This window comes from Callospermophilus lateralis, chromosome 3, assembly GCF_048772815.1.
Source record: "Callospermophilus lateralis isolate mCalLat2 chromosome 3, mCalLat2.hap1, whole genome shotgun sequence".
Taxonomy (NCBI): domain Eukaryota; kingdom Metazoa; phylum Chordata; class Mammalia; order Rodentia; family Sciuridae; genus Callospermophilus; species Callospermophilus lateralis.
Window position 1 is genome coordinate 123381273 of NC_135307.1, and position 25072 is coordinate 123406344.

The 25072-nt window shown below is 40.7% G+C and overlaps 1 protein-coding gene across 1 annotated transcript in view; it reads right to left on the bottom strand.

Annotated features, from left to right (window-relative positions):
• Gabra5 (gamma-aminobutyric acid type A receptor subunit alpha5) overlaps positions 1-24703 on the bottom strand; it is a 71988-nt gene extending 47285 nt beyond the window's left edge. The window contains exons 1-4 of the mRNA XM_076848735.1: positions 24618-24703; positions 9740-9861; positions 7122-7189; positions 6791-7011 (exon numbers count right to left, since the gene is read on the bottom strand). Of these exons, the coding sequence (XP_076704850.1) occupies positions 6791-7011; positions 7122-7189; positions 9740-9861; positions 24618-24703 (497 nt within the window). The remainder of the gene's footprint in view (positions 1-6790; positions 7012-7121; positions 7190-9739; positions 9862-24617) is intronic.
• Between the last annotated feature and the right edge of the window lie 369 nt (positions 24704-25072).

Here is a 25072-nt window from a genome sequence, read left to right on the forward strand (position 1 = left end):
GGGATAATGATGGCTCCAAATTCTTATGGTGTTGTGCACATTCAATGAATTTGTTTTTCTGAAGCACCTGGCTAATAACAAAGGACACAGACGTTTTTGCAAATTAATGAGCTCATCAAATCAAGTGATCCCTTCTATTCAAACGTAACTGAATTCCTGGACTTTTGTGTGTGTGTGTGCATGGCAGAGGGGTATTCTGGATCAAGGCCCAGAGCTGAGACTCTAGTGAGCTTGGCTTTCAACCAAGAATGTTGGAACTTGTGGCCCTATGCATGTAAGAGGCTCTCTCTAAGAAAGTCCTTGCTCAGGCAAGGGAGCCTGACATGTCAGCCGTGCAGAAGCTACAGCAGAAACCTGGCTTCTCTATTACTACGACTGGATGTGTCCGCAGCCTTTGAGATACTGTAAAATACTTTGAAAGACAGCAAATATGTGTTGGAGATGGTCCATTTGCAAAGTATGGGGAGGTCCTTTGTGAGATGTGTGCTCAACAGTCCAAAACTATGGACTAACTGTAACAACTGTGAAATAAGACCCTCTACAATAGACCAAGAATAATTCTAGTCATGACTTTGAACCAAATATGCAAGAAATACGTGTTTAAAATGACTTCATTTATATGCTGCAAGTACAATGTTTTAGCCAAATATAAGCTTGAATCTTTATGAAACTGGCACAAACCAAAGCACTGAGCTTGTTTGCAAAAGAGGAATTTCTCTGGGTCTCCCTTCTAAATCCCTCAAACTGAGGTTGAGCAGAGAGACAACCTCACTTAAGAAAAAGTGGTCTCATTCAGTTCATTACTATTCATTCCTTCACAAACATGCATTTAGTTCCTCTTTATTGCCAGGTGCTAAGATTATATGGAGTACAGCTGTCTGTCAGTAGCTGCAGGGAACTGGTTGCAGGACACTTAATTTTCACATTCAAAGTATCAGAAAGGAAGTAAGAGAGACAATCTCTACTCCCACTGTTGGTGAAAGTCAAATTCATACAAATTTTACAGAGAACAATTTGAAAATATATATAAAAGATTTATCTTTTGTCCAATTCCTGGAATTGACCCAAAGCATATATCTGTGTGCTGAAATCACAATATTATTTATCAAGTAAAAAAAGGAAATAGGATGAATTTTTGTTATAGATACAGATACAGAATTTTGTTACAGAATATCCACCTGATGAAATGTGATGTATCATGTTTCAAAACAAACTCTAAGACACAGAAAAATGTCTTCAATACATTTTAAATAAATATCTACCTAAAGAAGTTTTCAGACATTGATACCACTTAAAAACCATAGGAGACGCTGTAGGTGTTCACACAGAAATGCACATATGTATGTATGTGTGTCTATACACAGAGACACAAGCACATGACCCACCCACAAATATTAACATTGATTCTTGTTGGCTTTGATATCATACTTCTTGAATTTTTTAATCATATTATTGTTTCTGTCATTATAAAATAAGTGTTACCTTGAAATTTCAAGATGAGTTGGTTCACAAAAGCAGATTTTAACTGGATATTGGTGTGTGTATGTATATATGCTTGTTCATACACACACATATCAGTGTCTAGTTAAAAAAATTCTAGCTGTATGTATTCAGTTCCTTCAAATACATAATCCGTAAACCAAACACGTGTAACACAATTTCTTCCAAGTTAGTTTCTTGGGTTACTTTGGGTGTTGTGAATCACCAAACATAAATGTGACTATGCTGCCCTCCAGTGGCCATTCGAAGAATATGCTTATTTGCTAGCTGGATGTGTCCGCAGCCTTAAAAAGTCTTAGACCCTATAGCTCTTCCGCATTGTCAGAAAAATAATTAATAATAAGGCAACACAAAGGGGAAAAAAGTGATTCTAAGAGATTAATATGAAATGATCAAGTATTCCTGGCCACTAAATGCAAGAACTTGAAGTTTAGTCAGCATAACCCCAAGGTACATGATCTTCTGGATGCCTCCTATTTCTTCAATGTGTGGCAAATATTTGCCCATTTAATGATGAAAGTCTAAACAGAATATAAACAGATATAAGAACTTGTCTTCCTCAAAATAAAAACATCACAGAAGAAAACACTGTGCACAGAAGATGACACAGTGTGGCATTCGATACCCGACTCTGGTATTAGGCTACTCAGTGCTGTGTGCTTTGTTACGATGCGGAAATGGTCAACATTCTAGAACATTTACCCAGGTCTCTCCCTCAGTTGGGCAGAGTGAGGGTGGGCAGAACAGCTCTTCTGAGACAGACATAATCATGTGATTCTAGTGAAGCCCGCCTCCTAAGTAAGTCCTTGCTCTTCTGACACTGAAGACTTAAGAGAGGCCCCTCATGGTGCATCCTCACAAGAGTTTGCACTTCTGGAGAGTGCAAAAGAAATGGAGATGAAAGACAGCCAGGTCTACCAGCCATGTCTCCCTGAGGTAATTACCCTGCCATAAAGGGCTTGTCTAGCAGGGAATCAGAACCCATCTACTAACGACCAAAAGTTCTATCCGGAATCAAAAGCAACTATGAAAGTCGGCCATGGTGACAATCATCCATCAATATCCTGGATGGACTAATGTTTGAAACTCAGCTTTGAGGACGGCTTTGTATAATAGATCTATTTGCTGAAAGACTCTCCAGGAGTAACTGTTCAATACAGATGACTTTACAATGGTGTGAAAGTGATACGCATTTAATTGACAATATATTTAAATTTTGTATTTAGCCTTTTCCTGGGCTAGCAACATGCAGTAACACACCAAATCACAGCCTCCTGTCAGCAACAGGATCATGAGGGAAACTGACATTCCACTGTGTGCTGCGTTGCTAAGCTATGACATTTGGGGTAAGTGCATGAAATGCATTTTCAGCTTATGATATTTTCAGTTTACAAAAAGTTTATGGAAATGTAGCCCTATTGTAAGTTTGGGAGCATCTGTACTGTAAAATGTCCTTTTGAAGAAATTAATCCATAGCTGGGCACAGTGGCAGATGCCTGTAATCCCAGTGACTTCCGAGGCTGAGGCAGAAGATCGCAAGTGCAAGATCAGCCTCAGTGACTTAGTGAGGCCCTGAGCAACTTAGAGAGATCCTATCTCAAAATAAAAAATAAAAAGAGATAGGGGTGTGACTCAGTGATTAAGCGCCCCTGAGTTCAATCCCCAGTATTCAAAGAAAGAAATAAAGACATTAGTTCATATTAATTATACAGAATAGTGGGTTTCATTGTGGCATATTCATATGTGGGGGGGAGCATGGGAAGAACAGACAAACTTTAGATAAGGCAGAGGGGACAGAGGGGACAGAGGGGAAGAGACGGGGCTTGGGGGTAGAAAAGACGGTGGAATGAGATGGCCCTCATTACCCTAAGTATATGTATGAAGACACGAATGGTGTGACTGTACTTTGTGTACAACCAGAGATATGAAAAATTGTGCTCTATTTGTGTAATATGAACTGCAATGCATTCTGCTGTCATATGTAACAAATAAGAATAAATAAAATAAAAAATAATTTGATCAATATGATTGAACCCAGAGCCTCAGGTATACTAAGCATTTGCTCTACAACTGAACTACACCCCCAGCACGGAATGTTCTCTTTTGGAGGATCCAGTGGGAAATGTTTGTGTCTCTCTTTGGGCTTACACTGAGTAGTTGGTGAACTGTACCTTCAAACTCTGTAAAGAATGACCCATTGGTCATAGAAAATTCTTCAGAACCAATGTTGTCAACTAACCCTAGGCAAATGCTTACGGCTGTTTGACAGGTATATTAGGATCAAATGGCATCAGCAGCTGACTTTCTCTTGGCTTCTTTTAAATCCCCTATGAAAATAATTCCATCCTGCTAAATTGTGCGTATCTTTGAATACTCATTTAAACGACTTCTGGGGTGTGATGGGAATTTTACAATACAAATCTTCTCCAAATACAATTACTCTGAGGCTACTTTTTAAAAGATGGTAACTGCACTATTTTTAAACATTTCTAGATATTTATCTTAGACTAAAAGGGCATCACACAAATCCTAGTTTGTTTTACACTTTCATGTTTCATTAATTACAAAGTTTAAAGTCACAAGATGTAGCTTCGTGGTTAAAGCCCTTCTCTAGCATGTGTGAGATCACGGGTCCAATCCCCTGTACCAGACACACACACACACACACACACACACAAACAAAAGACACAATGGTATTTGAAAAATTTATCAGCTTTTATATTTCTTCCAATGTTTGACATCACAAGTAATGTCATAGCAGATACCTTTGTACATGAAGCTTAGATCATGTTTCTAATGATTTCCTCAAGATGGAGACTAACTGGGAATCACTGGATCAGGGTACCATTGGTTTTACAAGGTGTTTTTGTCAGCTTTCTGTTACTAGAACAAATACTTGAGATAAATAAACTCATATAGAAAAAAAAAGGGGCTCATAGTTACGGAGGTTTCAGTCCATGACTGATTGTCCCCTTTGCTTCGGTCCTGTAGTAAGGCAGTACATCATGTGGAAAGTGTGTGGTGGAGTCAAACCACTCACCTTATGCCAGGGAGTGAAAGAGAGAAAAGGAAGGATGTAGAGTCCCCCAGTCCCATTCAGGGGCACACCCCCATTAACCAGAATACCCCCGGCTGGACTCCACCTCTTAAACTTTCCACTACTTCTCAGTAGGATCACCCTAGGCATCCAGCTTTTATCACGTGCACCTTTAGAAGACATTCAAGATCCAAATTAGAGCACAGGTCCTGACAGGCGTGGCCCAGTGCTGAAGCCAGAGGCCGTGCCCGAAGTGCCCCATGGTGGGGGTGGGGCACTGGGACACCACTTCACGTGATTTCTATTTTTAACAGGTTCGTGTTGCCCGCTCATCATTTTGGCTAAGTCAATAACATGCAGTATCACCCCCTAGCTCTAGCTTCACCACATTAAAATTCATAGCACCTTGAAGAGGAACTATTTCCAATTCCCAAATGTTGTATATGACTGAAAAAGAAAACTCATTATCAACTTTGCAGCTCATTAGCAGAAGTCTCTGCATAAACAACCACTCATTACTGCCGACAAGTTGCTCCCATTCTCACCTCTCACTGACTTCCTTCTAGGCATGACACTCTGAAGAGGGTACTAAGAAATCTACCCTACATCTAATAGTGCCACATCCTTCCAATTGTCAAATATGATGGCTCAAACAAGGGCACTGCTCAGACCTGAGCTCAAATTCTCATCCCTTCACTAGCTGTGTGACCCTAGGATAATTACCAAACACTTCTGAGCCTCGCTTTCTCTGAGTGTTAAAGGTCATGGTGTCATCTGGCTGGCAGGGTTCCTGCAGGTCCAGCACATGGTGCTCAATAAGAAGCCCCTCTCCCACCTCTTCCTCTTCTAATTGGTGGCCCTACCTCCCACCACCAGATTCAGGCAGTGATACACCAATGGTAGCCTCCCAGTGTCTTCCAGAAATACAATCGCTCATTCCATGCTGCGTTGTTGAGGCTTTGCACCTGGCCCCCATGAGTGGGTGACAAGAATCAAGGACAACAATCCAATGGGGACTGTTGTATCCTACGAAAAACACACAGGCACCCCCACAATAATCACTCTGAGTCAATCCCTCAACCCAGCACCCTGTGTAGACCCAGCAGACTCCTCTGCCACCACACCGGGCTCTGCTCACAGGCTGAGATTGCACTGGCTTCTCTCCATCCCCTCTCTTTTCCACGGGAAGATGACCAAGCCCTTATTCTCAACTCTGGCAACATTTCTTAGTTTTTCAATACACTCTGCTTCATGGAGAAGGAACTGTCCAAGGGCAATGATGCCCACAACCCACACATCCATCAATGGGAAGAACATGCACAAGATCATTGTAAGGAAAAGCAAGGTACAAGAAAAAAGAATGAAATGCACTGGTTGTGTCTCAAGACTGCTCATCGGAGCTCCTTATGGGGTGATGGAGAAGGAGAAAGTTCTGCTGTCAATCAGGTTTGGATGTCAACGTGTTACTCAGAAGATACATGAGAAAATACAGCCTCCAAAGATGACAAGAGCAATATTAGTTTCCACTATGATTACTTATTTTACATATGAAGTTTAAGAGACTGTAGCAAGAGACAGGGAATTCCATAAACCTACATCTATCTGTGTGCTTTATTTATTTATTTGTTTTTCATTTGGCTTTGGTGACTTTTTTTACATTTAAAAAAAAAAAAATTTCTGAAGCTGACTTAAGCCCACCATGGAAGCTTTGAGAAACTATAAAGGAGCCTCTCTTGATGGTCAGTTTATTGATTTACTGAAGGAGAATGAATAATGCAGGGGAAAAGATGACTAATGAACATTTGAAACCAGAAATACTGAAATTTAACCTCAGCCGTGCAATGTTATCAAAGTTTATGAGAAATGGACTTTTAAAACTTGAAGAGGTTGCATGACTACAACATAAAAAAAGGATTCTTTAAAGGTTTCAATGAAATTTTTATAAAATAAATTTTCCCTATCTTACATTATTATCTGGGTCACTAATTCCAAAGATGCTCTTGAACTAGAATAATTTAAAAAAGTACAAATAACTAATGGCTCTGAACCCATAGGCGCTAAAGCAAAGAACGGTCATGAGCTGTGGCATGGGAAGGGCAGAGTATGAAACACTGAAACGCACTGCGCAGGCTGCAGTCCTGAAACCCATCCTCAGACGGACTGGACCCCAGGACCTTGGGACTGGTCGGGTGACCACGTCCCTGCACTGAACCCTTGATCGCCCAGCTTCCCCCAGCCCATCCCCTCGCTCACCGCATGGTGTAGAGCAGAGTGCCATCGTCCTCCAGCCGCAGCAGCTTGTTGGGCGTGGTCATGTTGTGCGCGATGGACTTCTTCCCGTTGTGGAAGAAGGTGTCTGGGGTCCAGATTTTGCTGGCAAGGAGGTTGTTGAGAGGGAGGCGCTGCATGGGCCCCTTGAACCGAAGCCTTTCGTCTTTCCAGCTTTGCCGAAAAAACACATCTATAGTGTATTCCTAAGGCAAAGGAAGGCAACGAGGGGACATCTGAGTAGAAGAAGCCAGCGGCGGAGTTCTTGAGGGGACTATTTAGAATGATCTATGTGGGGCCAGGCCCCGTGACCTACCATTTCCGTGTCGGACACAGGACCGAAGCTGGTCACGTAGATGTCAGTCCGCACCTGAGTGATTCGCTCTGAAACAGACACACAGGTTGCTCCCCGCAGGGACTCACCCTGCCCCTCGGTCACACTGTATTTGGGCATTTATGATGTGTTTGGTAAATCCAGAGGACTGGTCAGAATACCCAGTGGAACTAAGCTGCTCCAAACTCTAACGCAAATAAAATACCCATCACATAAAGAAAGCAGCTTGGTTGTCATTGTACTTCTGCCCCCTGGACTGTCTTTCTGCATAAGGGACCTGCTGAGTCCCCAAGTGGGAGTTGGGTAGTAGCATAAACACCTGAGTTTCAGCTTCTTCCCCCATAAACCTGGAGTAAGAATGCTAACCTGCAGTGCATAACCTTGCCCCTTCCCATAAATAGTGGTTTTGAAAGAGTTGGACAACTCAGGACGAGGGAAGCCAATTCAGGGGTAGCTCCAGTTTAAAAAAAAAAAAATGGAGCCACCATGTAGTCTCCAGGAAAAGGAGGAATGAGAAAATGCTCTGGGTGTGCTCTCAGACAAGGACAGCTCTCAGAGGGGAAGACCCACTGCTCCATGGATGGCATTTCAATGGTTAGAAATTTCCATCACGGGAGACTACTGTATCAGCTAAAATTATTGGAAAATACATAAAGTGATACAAGTGGTTAATAATATTGGGGAAATTTTTGTGTGTTCTCTGGGCACCACTGAGGCCAAATAACCCCTGTGAGTACAGATCACATTCAGAATGTGCTACATCCGGTGTTAAAGGACCCCAGACTTCCTGATGATATCCCCATGGGCTCAGATCTTTTCTCTCCCAGCATCTCCTTGCAGTGGACATCTACTTTTATACACAGGTGTTTGGTGCTTTGTGGTTCTGGTGCCTGTCTCCCCACTGAAACATAAGCCCCACTGCACCCTGAGATTCAGGGTAGCCCATTAAGCCCTCCTGTGTATCCTCAGGGCCCCCAACCTGCAGAGTTGTAAGGCAGGCTGCAAGAACAGAGGACAACTCAGCAGGTCTCTCTATGCCTTGACCTCACTGAATATGTCCAAAAGGGACAGGAGTGCTGAACACTGAGGCCTGGGAATGCCATTCAGAGGGCAGACCAGACATTGTCAAGGAGTCTTTTCCTTCCTGAAAAGGCTGAGAATGGCAATTCACGCTTTAAGTGAATCTCCCTTTAAAAATGCAAATATCAGAGAACTAAACCTTTTCCTCTAGAATGTGTTTGCCAGAGGGTGTCTACTTCACCTAATGAAGCAAGTTCAAATGCACTACATCTAAATTGGTTACAGCCAAATGCATTAAACGTGCCTGGAAACTGCACACAATCTTCACCATAAAATTAAGCTGTGCCAGTTGTGCCCTGGAAGAACAATCCATTATCAAGTTTTGTTTTGTTTTTTATCAGTTTCTCTCAAAGCACAGTCATCCTTCCCTTATCTGTGCTTTAACTTTCTGAAGTTTCAGCTACCCAGTGTGAGCTGAGATTCAAAAATAAATTTGAATCTCAGCTGGGGTTGTGGCTCAGTAGTAGAGCACTTGCCTAGCACATGTGAGGCACTGGGTTCCATTCTCAGCACCACATATAAATAAATGAATACAATAAAGGTCCATCAACAAATAAAAAAATATTAAATGGGAAATTCTAGAAATAAGTAATTTGCTCTAAAATAACTTTTACTACAGTATATTGTTATAAATTGTTATAATAGTCTTGTTATAATAGATTATTGCTGTTAATCTCTTACAATGCCTAACTTATAAATTAAACTTTATAATAGGTATGTATATACAGAAAAAAATCATAGTATATATGGGGTTTTGTAGAACCTACAATTGCAGGCGACTACTGGGAGTCTTGGAACATACTCCCATGGATAAGGGGAGACTATTATAAATATTATAATTATGGCCAAAGTCAAAAATTAAATTTACACCCCGAAAAGATGCAAAGAACAATACTGGACAGTGGATTCAACACTTAAGAACTGCTTCTCGAGATAAGCCAATCCCAAAATGTTTTCTCTAATATGCGGATGCTAATTCTCAATAAGGTGGAGGCACTAAAGAAGAATAGCGTTACCTTAGATTACGTAGAGGGAAGTGATGGGAGGGGAGAGAAGGGGATGTGAGGATAGGAAAGATAGTAGAATGAAACAGACATTATTACTTTATGTATATATGTGACTACGTGACCAATGTGATTCTGCAACATGTACACTGAGAAAAATGAGAAATTATATCCCATCTATTTATATCAAAGTGCATAAATGCATTCTACTGTCTTGTATAATAATTAAAACAAATTAAAAAATTAAAAAAATAACTGCTTCCTCACTAAGTGAATAGGACTTCTGGGAAGAAGAGTTTGCAGGGACATTTTAGGGAGACCACTCCCCCAGCACTTTGCCTCTGGGAAACAATAATAAAGGATACAGGGTCCTTGGCAAGGAGGGAGCAACCATCTCAGGACATCCAGATGTGATGGTTCTTTCAGGGGTTGTTTGACTCACAGTACCCAAGCTGTAGACTGTGGTTAGGTTTTTCCTGGGGCCTGGCCGGCCTCCTCCAAGAACAGCACACTTACCTCCGAGCCCAGGCCGCAGTCTGTTGTCATAGCCATCCAAGAGCCCATCCAGGATCCTTGTAAATATTGTGATGTTGTCATTGGTCTCATCTTTTCCAGAACTGGTTGGCATTTGTGAAAAGCTTTATGAAAGAAAAACAAAAGAAAAGGTTAAAACTTAAGTATTGGTTTTTACAAATTCTTCACAAGATAGAGAAATCCAGGTATCCTATGGCAACTTTTCTTAAAGGGGGACATTGGGGAAAGGGAGCTTCCATACCACCTAGTTACTACTTTGCTGTCATAAGCCTTAGTTCCTGAGTATCCTAAGTTCTGTTCTGGACTAAATGTGCATCACCTAGCATGACAATCAAAATCTACCATTCTTGATTCTGAAGAGCTGTTTATTACCAATGTTTTAGCTATTTAAAAAACAAGTTAGGCACTGCACATGGACTAGCAGAATTTACTCCACTGATAAGGGATTTCATAAATTTGGTTTAAACACAGAAAATCAGGGTTCAATATCACTAGTAAGCCTTCTTCAATGAGCACTGGGGTGAGGAGGGGGATGGTGAAAAACTTTTACCCAGGTTGAAAGATAAGGCTGGTCTTACTGAGTCTTTAGTTGAATTGGGAGCATTTTGTGCTGTGAATAATACACCAGAATTTAAGTATTTAGTGACACAAGTGATTGAGTTTGTGATATATCTTTGGGCTTCTGCAGCCTTCAGTGCTGCCAGCTCATGGCACATTCTGTGTGTGCCCACACATCAAGAGCCAAAAAAAAAAAAAAGAAAAAAAAAAAACCTAGAAGAGCAGACTGAACCTTCAGGATAATACAAGAGGATCATTCTGAGTTTGTTCAATGGAGTGAAGTTATCCAGGCTCAAAAAGCTTATGTAGATGGAACAGATGGAAACCAGAATGATCTGCTTAGATGCAATCAATGGAAATGAGCAATTTTTAAGAACTGGATGGGACAGACACATATAGATTCTGACCTCAGTGTCTGCCCTTGAGCAGATCTGGACAAGCTAAGGAGGTTATTTTGGGGAAAAGAAGGTCTACCATCCCAAAAGACAGTAACATGACTAAAGAGCATGGTTTCCACCTCTGGTTCCTGTAGATGCTTTGAGATGTGCCAACAGCACTTGAATTACACATTGGGCTTGGCTGCAGAGCTCAGAGGACTCACTGAGCTGAAAGCCAGATGTGACTCCCAGAAGCAAGCCCTCTTGGCAACTGGGAAAAGAATGCTCTATTCCTGATGCTTCCCTTAAATACTCAGCTGTGGGGTCTCAGCTGTGCTTCATAATCATTGAAATTAGAGCCAAGAGCCACCATCCCTCTGTGGAGGGACACTGAAGTCAAAATCAATGTTTGCCTGCCCCACCCTGTTCATGAAAATTGGTCATTTTCATTGATTGCATTTATACAGATCAATTCTTTACTGACCCTAAAGCTTTTCCTTTTTGAATGACACAGTAGAAAGATCCCTTGATTTAATTTTTACATTGCCATTAAAACACATATAGAAGTTCTAGCAAGCTAAAATTTAATCCTGTTAGTAAAGAGCCCACAAATATTTTATTCAGTGATTCAGTATTTAAAAATATTAAATTTCCCTTTTTTCTAGCGTCCACGGTAATTTCACACTTTAGAAAGACAAAAAACTAAGCCACACAAAGCTAATGTCAGAATTAAAAGTCTTGACATCATCTTGGGTAGTGTATGAATGAATGTTATATTTGGTACTGGCTCAGTTAGTTGTGTAATGATTGGTCAAACAGATCTGGCCTCAGGGTCCACTTCTCATGGTGTTCAAATTCTAAACAGTCCAATTATTCAATTTTAGGCTATGGCCAAGTGCCTAGTATTTAGAAGGTACTTGCTGCCTCTTTAACATACACCAGTAAAAAGAAAAGCAAATTCTTTCTGTATTCATGGATTCATTTTCTGCTGTTTCAGTTATCTGAGGTCAACCGCTGGCAAAAATAGTAAATGGAAAATTCCAGAAATAGACAAATCATAAGTTTTCAATTATGTGCTATTCTGAGTAGCATGATGCAATGTCATGTCAACCCACCCAGTATCTGAACCATCACTTTGTCCAATGTATCCTGCTGTATATAATATCTGCCCAGTAATCTTAATAATGGCCCCAAAGTCCTAGAGAAGAGATGTTGGCAATTTAATTGCTGTATAGTATTATAATTGTCCTATTTTATTATTAGTTATTATTTTTTTATCTCATATTGTGCCTAATTCATAAATTAAACTTTTAAGTATGTAGATATAGGGAAAAAACATCATACATATAGGATTTGATACTATCCTAAGTTTCAGGCATCGGCTGGAGTTTTGGCATGTATTTCCTGCATTTAGGGGAGAAGTACTACATCTTAATGTTTCAAAGAAATTTTTCTAAGCTATTCCATTATCCATTGTGAAATGTTCTTAAATTACATTAGATCTGAATAGCCCTGGCTGTTAAGAGACAAAGACTTGCCTACATTATTGACCATTCTGAGGCTAGATCTGTAGAGATGTCTTTTGAGTGCCACTCTCCTTGGCTTTGTCCAAGAGGAAAGACAAACGTTTACTGGTTCACTAGTTTCAGGGAATCACCATTCCACCCTGAATTTCACTTCACAAATACCTAAATCATGTCTGATAGCAACAGGATAGGATTAAGAATTCCAAAGCTCAGCTTTCACTCACTGGCCAAAACAAGAACAATACAAAAAAACAGAGTTTAAATATGCACATAATTATACTTTTTCTTGGAGAAAAAGCTATAGTTAACCCTGTCTTGCCATAATCACTCTTTGTATTTATCTGTGGGCCTGCATAGTTAGAAGCATGGCTGAGGACCTGCAGGGTTTTTCCTTCACTGTATTAACTAAAGATAGGTGCTAAAGTAAGGAACAGAGTATTCCAAAACTCCCTGAAAATGCCTCCTAGGATAGGAGCAATATCATTTTATTGTTTGTTTGCTTTTTGTTTTTTCCATGAACAATTGGGAAGCTCTCCACATCCATAGGTCAACCTCAAAAATGATTCAGCCACAGAATGTGGTTATGAAATACACCACATTGACAGCCCTGAAGAGAAAGACTCTTGCTTGATCACTGAACACAAATGCTGTGTTTTCTTAGCCCCCGGCACTGTTGTCCCTTCAGGAGAAGCTCACAGATGTCAGGGGAACTTGCTGGTGCTTCTACCAAGCTGCACAATCTTTAAGAGCTTCCTCTAGGATTAAGAGTAACCCCAGCTTTCTTTGTTCCATTTGGGCTCAGAGAAAGTACTTGAAAAACAAAATAACCCAGACATCCCGGGCTCTGCCATCAGTGAGTAAGCCGAACACAGCAGCATGTAATGAGGGAGCCCTCCCACATTCCCCCTTCCCATTGAACACTCACTCCAGTTAAGGTCCAAGGGCAGGCTTGGTCCACTGGCATTCCCATTCAGCTTTTGTTAGCCATACTGAATACAACCCAGGAGCTCTGCTCACCTTTGGGTCCACCCTGAGCGTATTCCTGCCTCAAGGAGAAGCTAAAGGCTCTGCTCTTTGGGGAGTGGATTTTTGTAAGATGTTATTTATTTAATGGTCTTCAACATAAAATGAATACTTGAAAATTTGGGTGACTCACACTTGATTTTAATGAGAGTTAATTAGTTAGGTTCTCTTGAAATATGAACTATTTCCTTATATTTGCATATACTCTCTTCAAAACCGTCATATTTACTCCATGTTTTCAGTTCTAATATTTTCAGATTATTGATCTTTCAGAAAAGAATAGTGTCATATCTTGGTACCCATGGGGGACTGGTTCCTGGACTCCTTTTATGGAAACCCAAATCCATAGATGTTCAAGACCTTTATATAAAATGGTGCTATACTGGCATATAACCTGTGCATCTCATCCTACGCACTTTAAATCATCTCTAATTTAATTATAACACCTAATATAATGAAAATGCTATCTAAATAGTTATACTGTATTACTTAGAAAATAAAGATGAAGGAAAAGTCTGGATATGATCAGTACAGATGCAAGTATTTTCAATCTGAGATTGGTTGAATTCACAGATGCAGAATCCATGGATATGAAGGGTCCACCATCAAAAACCCATCTATCCTGTTAAAAAAAAAAAATCCCATTTTTTTTTACATTTCTTTGTGTAAGTATTACTAGTCTATACAAAAGATATAAGGAATGGATTCCTAAACTTTATGGTGATTTGAAATGAGGACTAGAGATGTAGCACAGTGGTAGATTACTTGCCAAGCTTGCCTTAGATCCTGGCTCAATCCCCAATACTACTGGAAAAAAAGAAAAATGGAACAGCAGGAGGAGGTGAATGAGGTGGTGGTGGTGGAGGAGGAGGAGGAGGAAGAAGAGGAGAAGAAGATGGAGAAGATAAAGAAATGAGGTCAAGGGCCTCATATTGTAGCCTGAGAAAGGTACTGGTTGCAGGATCAGCAGGGACAGGAGTAAGGTGCTGAAGAGCCATGGAAATCCCCGGGGTTTCTTAAAAGGCTATGCCATGGTACCCAGCCTAATGTGAACTTGTGGGTCATTTATAGACTTTTGATGAAATGGAGTGGGGAGCTGGTATCCATGAAATTTGATCCACTAATGGGTTTATTTCACCAGCAAAGTGCTTAAGAAAAATAAATTGTTCAGGAAGGGTAAACCTTTGCCAACTTCTCACCTCTCCCTGTTGTCCCATACCTGGCCTTTTTGAAATTCTGATTTTGAGACTCTTGCATTAGCTTCTTCCTGACTTCTTGGCTCTGGAAACTTAGTTTTAATTGATCCAGGAGAAAACAGGCACCAGTAACTTTTAATCCCTCTCCCTGCCACCACCCTTGTGACCCTCCTGTGCAGCCAAGGTGGAAAGCGAGTGCTCTGGGGCTAAGCTAGAAACAGAAAACTGCCTTGTGAACCAACTGCCAACAGGACTCCAATGGCCTCCGAGATTCTCTCCATTACATCTTCAGAGAGGCCCTGATTGGGCTTGCTACATATTCCAGCTCTATGGCTACTGAGTCCACCATGTGCCAGGTGTTGTGGAGAGAACCAGGGACCCGAAAATGACCTGCAGGACATGAGTGTTTTCTGCAAGAACGTTTTGTGTTCCTGGAGGTTTTTCAGTAGAATATGGTAGGAATCCAGTGTCACTATGCAAGACGTTACAGGAACACAAGGGAGAGAAGACTCAACCTTTGCCTAGGTTCAGGGGAGAGGAAAATGAACCCGAGGCTTTAAGAATGAAGACTGTGTCTCATGTCAAGGAAAGGGGTGCAAAAGGGAATTGTCAACAGTGACCCTGAAAAAAGAAACTGTAAAAAAAGAAACATACCCTCTTTGCAGAGGGTATGTGAGAACTCTGCTGAAAAGGACAACATGAGGATTAGCTTGGTATAGAGTTCTTGCCTAAGATGATCCAGGCCCTCGGTTAACCACCAGCACCACAAAAGCCAGCAATTGGTGGGCAGGTAGGCACACACTAAACCATGACCTCTGTATGCCATGCTACACATCTAGGTTCTTCCTGGGGGTGATAGGGCCCCTAAGCACTTTCCTGGAGCACTTGGGCGGCTTACAAATGACAGATGTGGACAAGGCAAGACCGGAGGCACAGAGATCAGTTACTCAAGCCATGGTAGTGGGGATAAGAGGTGGGATGAATGAGTATCATCAGCTGGGTTTTTCCCTTCAATCCCTCCTTTTGTCCTTCCTTCTTCCCTTTCTTCTCTCCCTCCCTCATTACTCCCTCCCACCACCACTGCCTTGTTTTTTTCAGATGAGGTTTTATATGTTTCCCAGACTGGCCTGAAATTCCCAAGCTCAAGAGATTCTCCCACCTCGCTGTTCACAAGGCTGGGACTATAGGTACATGCCACCAAGCCCAGCTCATCAGCTGAATTTCTGACTCGGGGGATGAGGGAGAAGGAGGGATCTAAATAATAGGACTGGAAGTGCAGAGGAAGCTTACTCCCAAATAAGCCAACTACCGACACAGGGTGAACTCTGCTGCAGAATTCACTCATTACAGTCAGCCTCCATATCTGCAGGCTCCACATACTCAGATTCAACCAACCACTGATGGAAAATGTTCAGGAAAAAAAAATGGCAACTATACCAAACATATAAAGACTTTTCCCCCTTTTCGTTATTTCCTGAACTACACAGTATAACAATTATTCAAATAGAATTTACTTTGTATAAGTAACCTAGAGATGGTTTAAAGTATACAGGAAAATATGCATATTATGCCATTTTATGTAAGGGTCTTAGCATGGTGGGTGAGGGTATTAAGAGGGGATCCTGGAGCCAGTCCTCCACAGACACTGAGAGACAAGGGTACCCTGGAGAGGGGAGTAAGCAAGGAGATTGACTGATTCATTGATTGTACCAGGGATTGAACCCAGGGGTGCTTAACCACTGAGTCCTATTCCCAGCCCTTTTATTTAGAGACAGGGTCTCATTGGATTACTTAGGGCCTAAGTTGCTGAGGCTGGCTTTGAACTTCAAATCCTCCTACCTTAGCCTCCAGACCTGCTAAAATTATAGGTGTGCACCACTCTAGGTGTGCTGGTTGGGTTTTGTTTTTTTATTAAGATATAAAAGGATCTTTCTTTTTGAGAAACTTTCAAGGATTCTCTGACAATGTGACTGATTCATTTATCCATTAAGGTTAAAATCTCTGATAAGAGGAGTAATGTGTTGTAGATTCCATCTTTAAAGGTGCTTTATTCTACCAAGATATTTCCTTACTATAGTATTTTAAAGGGTACACTTTAGCTCATAATTTCTGGTGAAGAATATTCTTCTGAGTGTTGTCAGACCACAAATTGCACATGTAAAGAGAGGGCATGTTGTATTTCTTATGGTACAATCTCTGCTTATATTGACAGTCATGTTTTATTTACATAAAATGGGATTGATAACGGCTACTGCAGACAGTTTTAATGTGAAATTACTTTGGGGGTTGAGCAGATTGGTTTGATGCTTCAGCTTATCTGTCTTCTGAAATTGCATTCTTCCCCCCAGTATTTGATTGCTTCTTGGAAATATATCTTCACTTGTTTGTTACTTGAAGGTCGTTACATAAGCACCTCTAAATGGCACCATTTTGTGATGTGTTTCCTCAACTGTGCATTAGGCACTACTTTAGCTAACCATATTTAAAACAAAATGCTATGTAAAAGGAGAGAGGGCAGCCATGGTGGACACTAGCTGGATGATGAGATTAATTCCAAGTTTCTAGATAAGAATTTTTCCCATTTCAATGTGGAAAACTCAAAACTTGAAACGCATATTTTATGTGGTTAAATTCCTGTATCATGGATTATGCCAGAACTCTTAGGTTCCTCCAACTCCATCTGAAAGACCCTCCCAGTCCTGCCCTTCAGTTTCCCAGATCAAGCCCAAGTCCATCCCAGCTCACTACCTCCCTATGAACTCTCTTGTCCTTGACTCTTCTGTCTGGCTCAGAATCCTGCAGCCTACAACATAGAACCTAAATCATACAACCCTACAGGCCACACTGCACGCCATCCACCCCACACCACCCATGTTCCCTAGCTCAGGCCCTTCCTTTCCCCAACCCACATATGTGTTGGTGCCACATGCACCATCCCACAGCTATCCCTTGCTTCTCATCATTCCCATCAGCAAGCACATCTGATATAGTACCATGGGTCTTTAAGTCATTCACCATGTTCCCTTTCAGCTGTCCTCCGTGATTTGTCCTCTTCTCATCAAAACTCATTGGAAGAGTTATTTGCATTAGAAATCCCTGCTGCCTCTCCTTCCTTCTCTTGCAGCAGCTCTTCTCTGATCTCCACTACCTGCATAACAAGAAAATCTCTTTCCTGAAGGCCAGGAATGAACTCATTGCCAAATCCAAAGGTCAAATCTTGATCTTCATCTCAATGGACCTGTGAGCAACAGGTCTGAGGTTCCCCTCCCTACAACACTTTCTCCACTTGGCCTCCTCCATTATTCTCTTCTTTCTTCTTCACTTGCCTCTTCCTTTTGTTCTTGCTGTTACCTTCTCTGCTCTTGCCTTCCTGTCTCCAAATACTGTAATATGCCAGGATGTAATCCAGGGAAGTCTTTTTCTTTCTGTCTACACTCAAACTTTACTCGATGTCATCCAACCCAATGGCTTTCCATATCTTCTACCCACAGACGTTTATCAAGGCTATGCATGCAGTCCAGTCTCTCTTTGACCTCCAGACCTCTATTTCCAATGGTCTGCCTGGCTTCTCCGCCTCGGTATCTAACCCATATCTCAAAGGGCTTAGCATGTTCATAACCACACTTAGGATTATCTCTACCCAAACCTCTTCTCCACTGCCTTCTCTACTCCTCGACAAGCGATTGAACCCATCAGGTTTTCAGGTCAAATACTTGATGTGGAGAGGTCATCATCGTTGTCCCCTCTTTTCTCATGCCCACACCAACCCATCAAGAAATCCTACTAGACAAAATAGTTCCTCCCCAGGGTCACTATGACCTTGTTGCTTCTTCCTTTTCTCCCCTCTAGCCCCACCCCAGATTCTATTCCATTTTATTTACTCAGCATACTGAGTGAGCTTTAAAATCTAAATGGCATCATTGGCACATTTAAATTAGATCACATTTTTCTCCCACTCCAAAACACTCCATGAACTGGGCCAGGCATCCTGTCCCATAATCTGTAGTCCCAGCTACTCAGGAAGGTAAGGCAAGAGGATTACTTGAGGCCAGAATTTCAAAGACCAGCCTGAGCAAGACACTGAGAGGATCTCTAAAACAACAAAACACCACTCCACCACTCTCTCTGATCCTCAAGATAAAAGTCAACTGATGCTACAGTCATCACCTACAAGGTCCTCTGACCCAACTCCACCCCTTCTTCTGATTCTGCTTTCTACCAATCTCCCACTTCCCCATATCATTCCCCTTGTTGTTCCTAATATGCCCAGCAAGCCCCTGCTACAGCACCCTTGCCTTTGCCACCATCTCTCCCACCTGATCAGTCTTCCCTACAAATAGCACTGCTCACGACCTCACTTCCCTAGGACCACTGCAATAGCCTTTCTTCCTTGCACATTCATTACCTCTACTCGGAATTGTTCTTTGTAGCCATCTTTATAACTCAACCGATACTTATTTCTCTATTACCTGTCTTAAACCAGAATATACCCTCCATGAAGGCAGGCTCCACTTTGCCCCCTGTGAGACCTCAGCATCTAGCATAGTGCCTAGGACGTGGTGAGGACCCCATACATGCTATAGTAGCAGCAGGGAAATAGTCCTCAAGAAGCCCATGCAAGGGAGGCTTTGCATATGTGGTTCCATTTATAGCCCTTACTGCACTCAGGCACAGCTTGGACACCACATTCACCCTCTGGGTCTAGTAAAGGTCAGGAGTGGCCTGTTCAAATACCCAGAAGGAGGGATGGTATGAGCTTAACACAAACACACACACGCGCACACCACCCCCATGCCCACCTCTGTTTAAGCACTTGTTTAAACATTTGGCATAAGTTAAACAGTTGTCCCTCGCATCAGTCCTGAAATATAGGATCCATTACTATCCCTACTTTGAGATTCAGAACTGAGATGTAGACAGGTTACATAACTTCTGATGTCACAGACGTAATGTGTGGAAACAGAGATCACAGTCAGCCATCAAGACTGCCCCAAACAATACTTTATGCTCCCTAAATGTTTGGCAAGGATTTTGAAACAGGAAGCAAACTGATAGTGAAGTGATGACCCATTTTGTTGTTGTCACTAAAACTAAAATGAACTGGCCCTGGGTTTCATTAACTTCTAGATTCTGTCTTTTTGATTTTGAAATGGCTTTTAAAGAAATACACATAAAATGGATTTCTCAGGGAATTGCTAACGCCTGTTTCATAGTATGTCTTACTTTGCTGGGACCTTCTGTACACCATTAAATTTCATAATCCATATCCTGTACTGGGTTTTATTCAGGCTGTGAGGTAGACCAACTGTTTTTATATTGGTGTTATTTGAATTCTAAATTAAAATATTCTTCTGTTACCAATATGGAAATTTCCTTCCCATTCATTCCTTTTTCATGGCACTATAAACATTAGGACATTCTGAAGAAGGCTTCAGCATCTTTGAGATGGACCCTAATACTTCCATTTTTTTAAAAAAAAATTTTGTTTAATACTTCCACTTTCCAATGGCAAAAATCAGACGCATCTCTCTAAGCTCTTGAGCCTGAGCTCTTTATATCCACAACATGAGGATTTTGTGAAAATTAAATGGCACACTTCTTAAAATGCATTGTGAAGATTAAGGAGACACACCTATAGACACACCTATAACTCACTGCTGAGAGGGTTTTATGATGTCTTGTTGCTTTCAATTCTAATACTTTCCTCTGAAATTCCACATCAACTGAAATATACATCTTATGCCACTGAATCTTTATAAAAATCAAAAAACCCCACATTCTCCTTCTCCCCTTGAACTGAGCCAGTGACTCATTCTGGAGCTGATTGCCAGCTGGTGTCGGCAGAGAGCCGTATCCTTCTGAGCTCTGCTCGCTGCCTATTGGCATGATGAACATGTAAAAAGTTACCTTTATAAAGTATATAATTCAGAAGTATTTTCTATTGGTGCCTTAAGAAAAAAAAAAAAAAGAAAGAAAGAAAGTTGGGCATGACTGTGCAGCCAGGTTGCAGTCACCTACTTGTCTTGCTGAAGCTACCTATTTTTCTGATCTCTAACTCTCCCTGAGCCATTGATTCTGTTCCTGCTGACTGCTTCAGTGCTGCTTTCTGAGTGTTTTCATAATTGTTATAATGACTGTTTGTCCTGGGTCTTATGAACCTTCAGCTGTAGGGCAGGAAGAATTTGTCATCGGGGATAGAGAAGAGAGAACTTTCCATTTAAGAAGACATTGTGAGTGCCTGCATGATTCAGAGAAAATGTACTTTCTGCTCTAGTTAAGAGAAGGGAACTGTCCTTGAGTATATGTCTGCAAAGGCCCTGTACATGAGACCTAAGGTCCAGGCTGGCACACTTGTATAAATAAAGAATAGCCCTCTCTGTTTATGTATGTAAGGGACTTCTGCAAGGACCTGCTTTTAATTCCCAATTATAAAATACTGTTTTCTGAAGTCTGTCTGGATTGCACTGCCCACATAATAAAAATCCCAACACATTCTTTTTCAATGGATAAATCTATGAAATATATTTAATGCAATTAAATGAATGGAATTGGACTTAACCTTATGATTGAGTGAATAATCCTCCAAAGTATCTTGCAATTATCATGGGTCTTCCAAGTTGGACAATGTATGATTTTTTCAAATTATGATAAATTAATTCCAGTTCAAACTTAATAGTATATATTTTGGCATGACATTGATTGCAATATTGTTTCAGTGCTATTTTTCCTCTCCCATGTACTTTAGGATACTGGTTTCATTAAAATAATTATAATGGCTTAAATAATCCCACATCTTCAACCAGGCCATTGCATAAGGCTGACTCTCAAATAAGATCTCTGCTCTGTTGTATGCTTGATACATGCTCTGTTCTATAATTTAACACTAATAGCAGAATTATAAAGGCTATTAAAAATGAGCTGCTGGTGACCAAATAAATTAAAGGATTATGAGGAAAAAAAAGAAATAATACTCATATTATTTTCAAAGCAATTTCACATTAATTATCTTATATAATTTCAAATATTTCCCCTCTCACAAATACATTTCCTGGTTGCCAGATACACATGCTTTTCAAAAACCCTGTACATCAACTCTGTACAAGCACAAAACCTTACACAATGCCTCTTTCCTTCCTCTCCCCTTTCTGATTCACTCCTTACCCCCTGCCAGTTCTCTGACCTCTTTTGTGTATTTACAGGTATCAGCATTTCTCAGGGCCTTTGTTACTTCCCTCTTGCTTTTGTTTTGAGCCTGATCACATAAACTCTTTCTTTGGGGAAAAAAAAACAAACAAACAAGAGTTTACTTTAAACTCATTCCCAACCCTAATCTCAAAGTACAAAGTCCTCTCTCTGCTGGGAAGCAAGAGAATACCTTTCAGAATTACACCCCCCACCCCATCTATATTAGCTTGCAAACCAACAGTAGTCAAATAAGGCAGCACAGGAAGTAACCAGACACAATCACATAAAGTGTGCTGAGTAAGGAATCCCAGCAGTTACTGGCTTTATGAAATCCCCAAGTTAGCTATTTCTCCATCCCATCTTCCATAGCTGTCAGAAGAGGCTAAGGATGCTCATCTCATAAGACTGCTCCTAAGATTCACCTAAAACACAGTCCTAAAAATAGGTGCTGTACATTGTAATTGATACTATTCTTTGAAGATTTAAAGTCAAGCAAATGTTATGAAACTTTGGGATTTGACAAAATTATTCTTACATATGTTTGGGTAAAGGGCAAGTGAGAGGAGCCTCATATAAGAAGAGAAATAAGTAGACATTTGATATATTTTATGATATCTTTTGCGGCTGTTGAAAAGTACATCCTGCTGGACAGAATATGTGCAACTCAGCTTCCTTCTTCACTAAAAACCCCACTTTATCAAAAGCAGCTGAACACCCAGGGTTAAGCATTAAAAGCACTCGAAGAACCTGTAATGATGTAATGATGTAATGATTTAAAATTCCACTTACAGAGATATTCTCTAAATGAAATGATCTCAAATAATTTAAAATATTGTAAGCCATATATGTTCACTACAAGAAAATCTGTAACAGCAAAATCAGAAACAACGTAAGCATCCCAAATTAGGGAAGTAGTAAACGACAGAGCATTCATGCACAGTAATAAATCCATCCCTTTTAAAAATCACACAACTTAGATTTTGCAATAATAAAGTAACAAGTCTGAAAAAAACTACCCAAAAGTTAATGTGCAGTATGATCCCAGCTGTATAAACGTACGCACAGAAACAAATATATTAAACTGTGAAGGGTGATTGTCTCTGGTGGTGGAATTATGGGCACTTTCCATTTTATTAGGTATGGTTTTATCAAAACAATCAAAATTAAAATCTTCTCCAACAGCTAACTTTTTAGAAAGATTGAGGAGTACCTTACCACTTGCTTAATGTTTCCTTCCAGCACATAATAATTACCTCTCTTATTTTGAACATGATCTTGGAAATCTATAGGGTTAATTAAGGAATAAAGCATAACTGCTTCTTATGGCTACACTTCTATTATATGTTACTTCCTATTCCAGACTTGAACCTTCCAGGAAGTGTAATAACTTCCTACCTATTTAGTGAAAAGTCACAGTAATATGTTGGCTAAAATATTATAAAGAAACTATATGATGCCAATCCTAGCATACTCTTCACTTCCAAAATATCTCTAAGAATATGTAATATATCAGTAAGCAGACTGACCACACAATGCATTAACTTGCAAAGTTGAATACTTGGTAGGATTTCATTTACACACCTTCCATTCAAAACTTTGTGAGCATCACAGTTTATAGAATTTAACACTTGGAGAGAACTTGGAAAGAAAATCTGCGTTTAACAGTTAACAAAGACAAGGCCTGTGAGGGGAGGTGTCCAAACAAGCAAGGAAAAAATAACATACAACACTTCTTCCCAGAGAATACTTGATTGGCTGCAATCTATACCTGTTTCCATTAGCCAACATGGGCTGTTGGGCTCGCGCTGGTGAGGGATGGGCATGTCCTTAGATAAACTATGTTGGAGAAAGTCCTCCTTGAAGACTCAGGCCTGTGCCCAGGTCCCAGTGCACCTGGGCTGCGGTCACAGCACTTGGAAGTCTTAAGTTTCTACCTGTCTGTCTGTCTCTTTCCCTCTCCCCTCTCTCTTCATCTGCTCAAATCTGGAAGGGTCAGAAGAGCAGAAAATGCCCAGAGCACAAACAAAATGTCACAGCCCCCAAAAGGATCATCTCTGTTTGCCAGACAGCAGGAGTTTCCCCAGGCTGTTGGAGAGCCACTTAATAGTCTCCACCCTTTTACGATTTACACATGTGCAGAGTATAATGTGAAACCTCTGGAGCCTGGTTTTACAGAACTAATTTTTTGGTGACTTTAATCCTGAAATTTAATTTCTTAATCATATTCCATAAGCTTCAAGTTGCAATCCTTTTGATTAGCCAGAACAGTTCTGGAGTGGTGGGAGAGAAGAAGGAGAGGAGGCTCTTAGGCCTCCTAAGAGCATGCACATGTCATGTTAGTTAACAATAATTTGATGAAAGAGAAAATCAATACACAGAGACTAATGGCCAAAATGAAAGGTTAATGTAAATGATAATGCTAGAACTTCAGGGGTGACTTTCAGATTTTCAGACGTGTAGTTTATGACGTCTGCCCCTGCACTTGAATGGGCTGTTCCAGGCCGTTGGCTCAGGCATGACTACTTGGAGTCCTTTTTCAATGCCACATACATACACAGCAAAGACTGGGCTTGAAAGGCAAATTCAATTGCATAATGGAACCAAGGAGAGTGATCAGAATGTTGCACACCGACCGCCCAGTCTAATAAGCAGTGAATGTCCTTTACGCAAGCGAACTTCTGAATCTTGTTTTAGCCCAAGTAGGAGGAAACACAGCTTTTACTCTGAAACCATATTTGGTTTTCATTTCTGAAAACATTTTCTGCCTCTTTTCTTGGACATACTGCGGAGATCCCACACCAGTGGCAGCCTTGCTCAGGAAGAAATCATAGGTCAGGAGCAAGGACCCTTCATATATTTACAACAAACTGAAGGGCAGCAGACTGCAAAGGTAAAAAGCAAGGGCTTGCTGAACTGATGTTCTGCTCTATAAGATTCCAGAAAGGTACCATTAGCCCCAAAATTGTAAACATTAAAACTGGAAGGGATAACTTACCCAAAGTGACTGGATAAGTTCATGGAAATACAAAAAAGAAGGAGGTTTTTAATCATGATAAAGCTAGAGAACATTCCATTGTCCATTCCCAATAAGATTATAGTTGAAGCAGATGAATTTGGAAGAATAACTGTTCTTTTCTCCCAACTTGATCTTGAAGCTGAAAAATACACAAAAAGGAAAAACATGAACATGAATTTTTTGCGTCACTACATTGGAATCAATCATAACAGCTCCCACACAACCATCGACAAAGAAAGGAAACCTGGCTGTCAATCCCAGGACAGGCATACACCAGGTGTTTTCTACTTCACTAGGCAGTTAGGTGGGGTGTAAAGAAAAGTTACAATACAAATCAATTTTCATTTTTAACTCAGAGTACAGAATCATTTTAATTCATTTTCCCATACCCCAAATCCTATTTTACTTTTCAGTATGTAATTAAATGACCCATT